General features: G+C 40.7%; 1 protein-coding gene across 1 annotated transcript in view; it reads right to left on the reverse strand.

The window, feature by feature from the left end:
* The window catches only part of nectin1a (nectin cell adhesion molecule 1a), a 46,184-nt gene extending 43,728 nt beyond the window's left edge, over positions 1–2,456 (reverse strand). The window contains exon 1 of the mRNA XM_074611034.1: positions 1,936–2,456. Within this exon, the coding sequence (XP_074467135.1) occupies positions 1,936–1,987 (52 nt within the window). The 5' untranslated portion in view covers positions 1,988–2,456. The remainder of the gene's footprint in view (positions 1–1,935) is intronic.
* Positions 2,457–11,671: the final 9,215 nt, after the last annotated feature.

The raw sequence follows: 11,671 nt of genomic DNA on the forward strand, positions 1-11,671 counted from the left end.
CAAAAATATACTGCCTACTGCCACTTTAATTGATTTAAAATAATAAATATATACATACATTTGCATAAAGCAATCATATTTGCTCACTCCCATGTTGATAAGAGTATTAAATACTTGACAAATCTCCCTTTAAAGTACATTTAGAACAGATTAAAAATATGCGATTCATTTGGGATTAATTGCGATTAACTATGGACAATCATGCGATTAATCGCAATTAAATATTTTAATCGATTGACAGCCTTGTGAAAAGATATCATTGATTGCCTGTGACATCACTGGCATCAACCTGCCGGGGCGCCCAGCAGAGACTGACAGTCTGCACCAGCCAGGAGAAGACAGACACACTACAGCAACAGTCATCAGCAGGCTGGGACTTGGCAGCGATCATGTTGTTATACCCTTCCTGCTCCCTGTGCAGCTCTAATCCACTGCTCTGTCCTTCAACATGACAATCCCACACATGGCGTGGCCTCGCATTCAGTAATAACACATACACACATGTACAGTATGACCAGCAAATTACTGCTCGACAAGCGCAGGGAGGGTTTACCAGCAACTGAGTGAAAAAAGCAATCACAGCAGATGTCAGAGCAGCTAAACACGTCCGTATGCTGCTACAATCACTTTTGTCATTACGTAATATGTATACCATCACCCCCCATTTTATTACACAGCCACACGTCTGATACTATAGCTTCATGTTTGGCCCCAGCTTAGTGTGATTACACAGCTGCACCTGTTACAGTGAGGCAAGAGTTAGTCCATTCATTCAAACACACACACACACACACACGCACACACACACACACACACACACACACACACACACACACACACACACACACACACACACACACATACACATGACACTGTAAGATGTGGGGATGCCATCTGCAGGGGCGGCCACATCTTAGTGTGATTATTACACCAGTGCACCTGTTGTTTAGTTTGACGACTGACAAATAAGACTGAAAAATAGAAAATAAAAAGTGGTCTGATTTGACTTCAGCACTGATCAGGAGTAAAAGTCATGAGAGGTGTTTTGAAGTTTGAGGCTCCTAAAGCTGTCAGAGTTGCACTGAATGAAGCAAAACGGGCACTAAGATGCTGAGCAACAAATATAACATGAAAATGAATGAGCCTGTAGCCTACAGTATATACAACTTAATTTTAAAAATCTTGAAACAATCATCAGGCATCTCTTACATAAGGTTTATAAGTTGTAACTATTGGTTTAGTAATAGTTAACAAATCATTTACTGATAATGACACACATCAATTGTAACTCTTGGGTTGCCAGGTTGTGATAACAACCTGGCAACCCAAGAGTTACAATTGATGTGTGTCATTATCAGTGATAACAACCTGTGATAACAACCTGGCAACACAAAAGTTGTTCTTATTAATGCCTTATAACAGATTTATAAAACAATAGTAAATGATTTATTAATAATAAATGAATCAACATATATATCCTTTATCAAGAGTGACTAATCAGTTTTGTTTTTTTATATTACAACCTAAATAAAAATGATGACAATGTTGATTTGGCTAATTATAAGTCTTTAAATGAACACTTATATATGTAACACTAATGTAAAAAATTGAATAGAAGACACTATTATTCACACTGTATATAAAAACTAAATAATTTATCAAAATAAAAACCTAAAACTAAAAACAACACAACTGCCAAGCTCAAAACAATACAGGATGCATATGAAGCAATCTCCAATTTAACCTACAACAATTAGCCGTTTTATAACTATTATGCTTTGATTTGTTCTACTTTGAATGTATCTGTGGTCCTAGTGTCTACCTTCTTATTTGTGATTGGTACAGATTTGATACAGAAAAATCAATCACGTCTTTCACCTAGATTCACATCACCAGTGTCACATCACTATTAATAATAAAAGCAGAGAAGCCTACCTGGAATAACGCAAGTTGTTATCAGGAATATCCTAAATCCAGTGCTGTCCATGCCCGGACCAGCGTTGCCAGCTTCTCGCTGTGGTTAGATTCCCAGTGTGCACTGGTTTTACGCACACAGCGGCGGGAGGAGCGGGTTCAGCTTCAGGTCTGTCCGTCAGGGTCCAGTCAGGTCTCCATGTATGCGACAAAAAGAGCGCATACACTCCTCTAATTCACAAATATTTCTCAAACTTAACTCGGCGCCCTGTGTCACTTTTTCTTTCTGCCCTAGCGGAGCTGTAGCAGTCTCTGCCCGGCTGAGGCTCGGCGGGGATAAAGCAGCTTAACGCGTGGGCAGATTATTTCCGAGATAGCCTTCCCCCTGTCCCGACCGACTATCTGTCTGTCACTACATGAGGGCAGAGCTGAGCAACCCGCCGGCCAGCTATGTTGTGCGCATTTAGAAAAAAAAAAAAGGCGCAGTCAGGCTGTTTTAAATGAGCAGACTCAATAGATGCAATTAGGGGCCCAGACAGGAATTTAGATAGAGGAAGTAGCTCCCAGTGACTGGAGCTGGAATCAACAGCAGCCAGCCAGACAGGCAGGTATGAATGCAGAGCTGAGGTGTGTGAGCTATTGATTCAGGTTTTAGGAGCAGAGTCCCAGTCAGGATGCTCCTACATATTATACAGAGACACATTCTCAATTTCAACAGTGAATAAAAGGTGATAGGAGATATTAGACTTGGGGGTCATCCCTCAAGAAAAAGTTTTTTGACTTAAAACTATGCCATTTTTTCATAATTTTGGACCATTATTATTACTAATTAAATGGTTATTTTTATTATTTATCACAACCTTCGTCTGGACATTCAATTCTTCTGGAAATGTTTGTCCTGTAAAATCATATTCTATAAACCAAATGAACAAATTCAAAAATTATTTAAATAATGTTTCATTAATTATATTTGTTCACAAATAAAAAAAAGTTATCACCAACAGTTCACTAATTATTTTACAAAAAGGATGTGAACACTGTTGTTCTGCTCAGACCAACTCTGTGTCCTATATTAGGCTTTGCAGTCAGCTAAATTCTTCCTTATATTCTTCCTCCAAGGAACAGACCAGTGTGTTGTATTTGGACAGGTTTAATATGACGAAGTGTGAAACTGCAAAACAGTCAAAAAACATACATCAAATAATAACACAGGCGAGCATTCTAGCGAATATAAACAAGTTATTTGCTTAAAGCCAATGTGATACACTGTAATGCAAACAAACATCCATCTGCCATGTGTTCATTTTCAATTAACTACATGTAGCACATGCTGCCAGTCTTTCTAATTGTAACAAGCTATCAAAGTAAACACTCAAAAATATACTTCAAATCATTAAATAAATCATACTCACTGGCATTGGCACTCAGAGGGCCAGAAAATGCAGGATGGATGGAAGTCCATTTACACTCCCCGCCTGGCATTAGTGATGATGCCACTTAATCATCTAGTCTTCTGGAGACAGAAGGAGGATGCACTCGGAGATAGGTCTGAAAAAGGTCTTGATCATCTTGTTCCGGACTACATTGATCTCTACTTTCCGGACAACTCCGTCTTTACCAGGGAGGGCCTTCACAATTACTCCCACTGGCGATTCACTCCTTCTTACTTGTTTTTCCTTCATCAGAACAACATCTCCTTCCTTAAGGTTTGGCCGGTTGTGAAACCACTTCTGGCAGCTTTGAAGTGTGCTCAGGTACTCTTTACGCCATGGAGCCCAAAAGATGTCAGCCAAAACCTGAACTCTCTTCCACTGGTGTTGGAACATATCACCCCTGGTGAAAACCAAATTTCTGGGTGAGGAGAGTAGAAGGGGTCAAGATAAGAGGTGCTTCGACATGCTGACATGCTTGCGGTAAGCGTATTGCCTCATTTCCGGTTGCCTGTCTTTCTGTGTGCTGCTGTGTTCTGTAGCTGCTCTAGCACATCCAGGGCAATATAGTTATATACTCTTCATTACAGCGGCTAATTACCCGCTACATTTATATCTAGACTAGTTCTGCTTCAGCACTCACAACTCGCTCCTTTTTAGAGACTTAACCACACATATTCAGCTCGGCTAACGCTAGCTGGGCTATCGTACCGTAGCATAACAGTAGCTTAGCAGTAGCTTAGCCGTTAGCGATGGCTTCTCCTTCTCCTGCTCTCTCCTGCTCTCCTGTTCTCTCTCCCTCTCCTCCTTCTCCTGCTCTCTCCCCCCCCCCCCCCCTGCTCTGTGTGTCTCATGTTTAGTTATTCCTCTGCCTCCTTTAGCGATAATGGTACATGTATTAGGTGTAGTGCACTTGGGAGGCTAGGTGACTGCCCGAAGGATGCGTAGTCGTAAGCTGAAGCCCACGGTTAACCACCAACCACTTCACGTTTCTAACAGATATTCCCCACTCAACGACACACCCGCTGAGAAACCAACTCTGGTTATCGGGAGCTCCATTTTGCGGAACGTGAAGTTAGCGAAGCCAGCTGCCATAGTTAATTGCATCCCGGGGGCCAGAGCGGGCGACATTGAATCGGTTTTGAAACTGCTGGCTAAGGATAAACGTAAATACAGTAAGATTGTTTTTCACGTCGGCGGTAATGACACCCGGTTACGTCGATCGGAGGTCACTAAAGTTAATGTTCAGTCGGTGTGTGCATACGCAAAGACAATGTCGGACTCCGTAGTTTTCTCTGGCCCCCTCCCCAACTTGACCAGTGACGACATGTATAGCCGCATGAAGTCATTCCACAGCTGGCTGTCGAGGTGGTGTCCAGCAAACGATGTGGGCTTCATTGACAATTGGAACTCTTTCTGGGGAATTCCTGGTCTGATTAGGAGAGACGGCATTCATCCTACTTTGGATGGTGCGGCTCTCTTATCCAGAAATCTGACCAAGATTGTTGGTGGAACAAATCCATGACAAACCAGAGGTCATTCCAGGACGCAGAGCTGTAGTCTTACACACTTCTCTGCGCTTCCACTAGAGCAGTTACCCACCCATAGCTTAACCCCAAACCTAACTGAGACTGTCTGCCCCACCTAAATTAATGAAATCAAAAGTAAACAGAAGAGGAGTTAAACATAATAATCTAATAAAATCTAACACTAGCACTGCAATAAAGCAACAAAACAGGAGAATTAAATGTGGACTCTTAAATATCAGATCTCTGTCATCTAAAGCTCTACTAGTAAATGATTTAATATCAGATAATCACATTGATTTATTTTGTCTTACTGAAACCTGGCTGTGTCAGGAAGAATATGTCAGCCTAAACAAATCCACTCCCCCGAGTCATATTAATACTCACATTCCTCGAGACACCGGCCGAGGAGGTGGAGTTGCAGCCATCTTCGACTCAAGCCTATTAATAAACCCTAAAACTAAACTAAATTATAACTCATTTGAGAGCCTTGTTCTTAGTCTTTCACACCCAACCTGGAAAGCACTACAGCCAATTTTATTTGTTATAGTGTACCGCACTCCAGGCCCATATTCTATCTATCAATTTCTATCTGAATTCTCAGAGTTTCTATCAAGCTTAGTCCTGAAAACCGATAAAGTCATTATAGTAGGTGATTTTAATATTCATGTGGACGTTGCTAATGATAGCCTCAGTACTGCGTTTATCTCTTTATTAGATTCAATTGGTTTCACGCAGAACGTGCATAAACCTACTCACCGCTTTAACCACACCCTCGACCTTGTTATGTCATATGGCGTTGAAATTGAATATTTAATTGTTGTTCCACAGAACTCTCTTTTATCAGACCATTATTTAATCACTTTTGAATTCTTATTACTAGACTATACACCATCAGACAAAAGTGTGTACACAAGATGTCTATCTGATAGTGTTGTAGCTAAATTTAAGGAAGCGATTCCATCAGCATTAAATTCAATACCATGTCTCAATATAACAGAGGACTCGTATGTTAATTTTAGCCCTACCCAAATTGATCATCTTGTAGATAGTGCTACAGACTCACTGCGAGTCACACTTGATTCTGTTGCCCCTCTAAAAAATAAGTTAATAAAACAAAGGAAGTCAGCTCCATGGTATAACCCTCAAACACGCAAATTAAAGCAAGCATCGAGGAAACTGGAAAGGATATGGCGTTCCACCAAACAGGAAGAATCTCATTTAGTCTGGCAAGATAGTCTTAAAACATATAGGAAGGCTCTCTGTGATGCCAGAGCAGCCCATTACTCATCATTAATAGAGAAAAATAAGAACAACCCCAGGTTTCCATTCAGCACTGTAGCCAGGCTGACAGAGAGCCACAGATCTATTGAGCCATGTATTCCTACAACCCTCAGTAGTAGTGACTTCATGAGTTTCTTTAATGATAAAATCATAACTATTAGAGACAAAATTAATCACCTCCTACCGTCAACTGGTACCAATTTATCCTCACACTGTACAACCTGAAATATATTTAGACTGCTTTTCTCCTATCGATCTCCACAAACTGACTCTTCATCTAAATCATCTACCTGTCTCCTAGACCCTATTCCAACTAGACTGCTTAAAGAAGTTTTACCTTTAGTTAGCACCTCTTTACTGGATATGATCAATGTGCCTTTACTAACAGGCTATGTACCACAGTCCTTTAAAGTAGCTGTAATTAAACCTCTTCTTAAAAAGCCCACTCTCGATTCAGAGGTCCTAGCCAACTATAGACCTATATCTAACCTTCCCTTTACCTCCAAAATACTTGAGAAAGCAGTTGCCAGTCAGCTGTGTGACTTTCTACAGAACAATCATTTATTCGAAGATTATCAGTCAGGATTTAGAGTGCACCATAGCACAGAGACAGCACTAGTGAAAATTACAAATTACCTTCTAATGGCATCGGACAAAGGACTTGTCTCTGTACTTGTCTTGCTAGATCTCAGTGCTGCTTTCGACACCATTGACCATCACATCCTATTACAAAGACTGGAACATTTAATTGGCATTAAAGGACCTGCACTAAATTGGTTTAAGTCCTATTTATCAGATCGATCTCAGTTTGTACATGTCAACGATGAGTCCTCCATGCCCGCCAAAGTTAGTCACGGAGTTCCACAGGGTTCTGTACTTGGACCAATTCTATTTACCTTATATATGCTTCCCTTAGGCAATGTTATTAGAAAACACTCCATAAACTTTCATTGTTATGCAGATAATACCCAATTATATCTATCGATCAAGCCAGATGAAACAAACCAGTTAACTAAACTTCAAGCATGCCTTAAGGACATAAAAACCTGGATGACCTGCAATTTCCTGATGTTAAACTCAGACAAAACTGAAGTTATTGTACTTAGCCCTGAGCGCCTCCGAAACAAATTATCTAATGATATAGTTACTCTAGATGGCATTGCCCTGGCCTCCAGCACCACCGTAAGGAATCTGGGAGTTATCTTCGATCAGGATATGTCCTTTAACTCTCACATAAAACAAACCTCAAGGACTGCCTTCTTTTATCTACGTAACATTGCAAAGATCAGACACATCCTGTGTCAAAATGATGCAGAAAAATAAAAATAAAATCCAGAATAGATTTTAAAATCGTCCTCCTCACCTACAAAGCGGTCAGGCCCCATCATATCTTAAAGAGCTCATAGTACCCTACTACCCCACTAGAGCACTGCACTCACAGAATGCAGGGTTACTTGAGGTTCCTAGAGTCTCCAAAAGTAGAATGGGAGCGAGAGCCTTCAGCTATCAAGCTCCTCTTCTCTGGAACCAGCTCCGAGTTTCAGTCCGGGAGGCAGACACCGTCTCTACATTTAAGAGTAGGCTGAAGACTTTCCTCTTTGATAACGCTTATACTTAAGCTGCTATAGGCCTAGACTGCCGGGGGACTTCCTATGACACACTGAGCTCCCCTCTCCTTCTGTATATACTCATGTCCCATGTCCATGTTGTTACTAACTTCATTCCTCCCCGGGAGTCCTTGTGCCTCCTTGTCTCGCAGCTAACCGTGGAGCGGGGTCACACCTGGAGCGAGGTCATACCTGGAGCGGGGTCACACCGGGAGCGAGGTTTCACCTGGAGCAGGGGTACACTTGGAGCGGGGTTTCACCTGGATCTGGATGTCTCCGGTATTGTGGCTGCATCTGCTACCCCGTCCGGTGCCTGCTTGACACCAACTGCTACCATCATTAATTAACTACGTCTGTACGAGGGACTACCAAGGCTAACGAGGGATTACCAACACTTAGTGACAATGTGGCAGCCTGGAGAATAACACTTCTCGGTCACTGCCAAAGACATCAAGAACTCCCAGCAAGCATGCTGATGCTGCGGGAACCGACGCACGGGCATCGATCACAGGGACGTCCCACACCAACACACGTGGACGTACTGAGGAGAGATGCTGGACAGTGCTGGCGAGCTAGCCAGATGTATGATGGACTGAGACAGCTGGAAGCTCCACTTGAAAGCCCGTCTAGGGACGACCAATGACATCAATTCCGATAGTTGTACTATCACTCTTTCCATCCACCACTATTGGTTTTGTGTTATCAGTCCTACTTGTATTAGCTATTACAGCTGCTAGGCTACTATTGTGGCTGCTTCTCTCTCTCTCTCTCTCTCTCTCTCTCTCTATCCCCCCATCCGGTCTCGGCAGATGGCGGCCCGCCCTGCGCCCGGTTCTGCACCAGGTTTCTTCCCAGTAATTGGGGAGTTTTTCCTGGCCACAGCGCGCTTGGTGGATCCTGTTGGGTCTCTAAACTATGGTGTAAAATCCCTCTTTTCTGTCAGTGAAGAGGGATTTATATATATATAAATCCCTCTTCACTGACAATGAGGAGGGATTTCTATGGGCTATATATATATATATATATATATATATATATATATATATAAATCCCTCTTCATTGACAGTGAAGAGGGATTTCTGTGGGCTATATATTAATACAAAAAAATAAATAAATACATTAGTAGTAAGAGAGAGCCTACAGCAATCCCTCTTCACTTTGACTGGCACAGTTTTAAACAACATTTCCAGGGGGTTTAGGGTTCCTGTTCTACAGCATTCCAGGTTGCGGCTTTTATCGAAAACGACTTAATTTACATCTGGGGCGGGACAGCAATTTACATTATAAATGCTGATGTTCCGACATCTCAGGCAACTTGGAGCTTTTCACCACCTTGTTGCTGAACTGCGCCTTGATGGAGAAAAACACCTGAAATATTTCAGAATGATAAATATAAGTAAAGTGTTTTTTTTTTATTATTATAAAACAAAGCAAAATAAACAGTTTCGTTATTTGTTAACCTTTAGAAAACGAAAATTATTATTAAATATCTTTAAAAAAATTAAATAACACCTCTAAAAGAAAGAACAATAAAGTTACGTGGTGTTTGTTGAGAGAGAGAGAGAGAGAGAGAGAGAGAGAGAGAGAGAGAGCGAGAGAGAGCGCATCGGAAAAATACTGCCAACTATTCTTATAACCTATTAACCCAGTCTATTATATGTATAGCATATGTAGGGTTTCTGCTATGACTACTACAGTGTTTACATAATTAAAAGCCTGTACTATATTAACTTGATGGAAACCTGCAAGCAGACAACTGCTTTATTTAGAGTATTTCAGAATAAAAGCATTGTGTTAATGAATGAATGATTCTGTGCACTAAAAACGCTAGAGGACTTTTATTTTGAAATCTAGATAGGAAGTGTAAAATATTGATGGTCAGTGACATATTCTACAGATGTCTAGACATGGAAACTGTAGTAATCTTGCTCATATACTGTCAATAGATCACCTTCACTGTCTGTTGCTGCTGGGAGACGCAGCCGAGAGGTAAGCGGCAAGCGTGAAAAATAGGCGAGCCTTCTATTCTATAAAATAGACGCACGTCTGACGTGCGTCTGACGCGCGTCTGACGCGCGTCTCATGCGGGCAGTGTGTCCACTCTAACCTGTTAACATGGACGCCGAAATAAAAAACAACACGCGACGTTGCCGTCAAGCGAGCATGATGCGCGCTGTGTGGCCCGGGCTTTATGCACAACTGAACTAGTTCACTAAAGTTGGAAAAAATATTGACGGATTTGAACTGCCCGGATCAATAACTCATAAATGAAATGTTAAAACACCAACGAGGGATCTTTCTAACCGTAGTAAGATAGACAACGAGCTACAAGCTCATTTAAATCACAACAAGCAGCCCTCTCAGCTGGACACATAACATTGGTGATAACACTGTGAGATGAGTGGTCAGGGACTGTCTACAAAGTGAAATGCCGAAAAGAGTTGCTACAAATATATTCAATAACTTCACTATTATACAGTGTAGTGATACCAAAATCACTTCACACATCATCAACGGTCTCTTCTTGGTTACACTACAGTGCTTATTTTGGAAAAATGTGCTTTTGCATAATTTTGGTGAATTTATAATGGGAAAAATATTCAATGCACTTTGTGGACGGTCCCTGACCATTGTGGCTTGTATGCAATTGTATAGAGAATTAAACAAGCTGTGGCCTGAGCAAGACGCTAACTTTGATCCTCTCTCTATCAATCCATAGAAACAGTATATATATTAGCTACACAGTGCTTCCTAGCCTGTGTAACTCTTGCTGCCGGTCCAGATTTCCCCTAGGTTTGATGCCGGTAACACATACAATCATCCAATGACGTCCATCCATTCAGTATTTATTTATTTGCATAGTTTTTATAGTTTACAACTTACAAAACATTTGACTATATGCTAGAGATTTTATTTAAATTTTATTGTTGGTCATTGGTATTACACACTCACACTTGCCCCATCTGCAGGCGAATGTGTGGCCCACGCATCGGCCTCCACAGCCAACGGCTACCATGTATTTTAGGGCAAAAACTATGCAGTTTTGTACAGAAATGTTGTGATGACAAGAAGTTCAGAGAAGAAGCAACCCCTATATATTGTTAACTTTATTTAGATATTTCATTTCATTATGGCACAATGGCAGAGGCAAATAGGTAATGGTCAAAGGTTATAATGTCCTGTTTACTAAAATATGTATAGTTTTATGTTAACAAAATAGTCACTGTGCTCCAGATTCTTGCACTCAAGCATATTTCTGAAGATAAGAGTTGTTGCCCCCTCTGACCACAAGAGGGAGTACTATATACCTTTAAGTGAGCGCTTCTGTGAGGAGTACACAACACAAAGGTAGCCTGCATGGCACTGTAGTGTTAAAATAAAGGCTAAACAGAAACATGAAACATAAAGGAAGAAAACAATAACTTTCTTAATAACTAGTCTTTATTCAAACAATGTCATATCCATAACTCTGAGTTTTCCCCTAATTGTCTAAACAATATGGTCCTAAACAGTAGGAATTGTATGAAATTGCTTATGACTATGAAGTTGATAAACTTGTGAATCCAAAAGCCCCTATTTCATTTATATGTAATGTGAGTAGTCATATCACTCTCACACAACTTTACACCCAGAAACTAACTTGGTTATAGTTTGTCTGGACACATTGAAGGGGATGTTCTGAGCCGTTATTTGACACAGCCATATATTTGAGTGGTCATTGTAATCTAGTTTCAAAATTGTGAGAAAATGTATGATATTGTAGCGTATCTGTATTTTATATATTTGTATTTTATATCAATTTATGTATCTACAGTATATGTGTATATGTCTATGTATGAAAAAATATATTGAACATCTTGTAGGCTATGTAACTAACATGACACTTGCATAAGGCTATTTAAAGGTGTAG

Source organism: Sebastes fasciatus, chromosome 16 (assembly GCF_043250625.1).
Source record: "Sebastes fasciatus isolate fSebFas1 chromosome 16, fSebFas1.pri, whole genome shotgun sequence".
Classification (NCBI taxonomy): Eukaryota; Metazoa; Chordata; class Actinopteri; order Perciformes; family Sebastidae; genus Sebastes; species Sebastes fasciatus.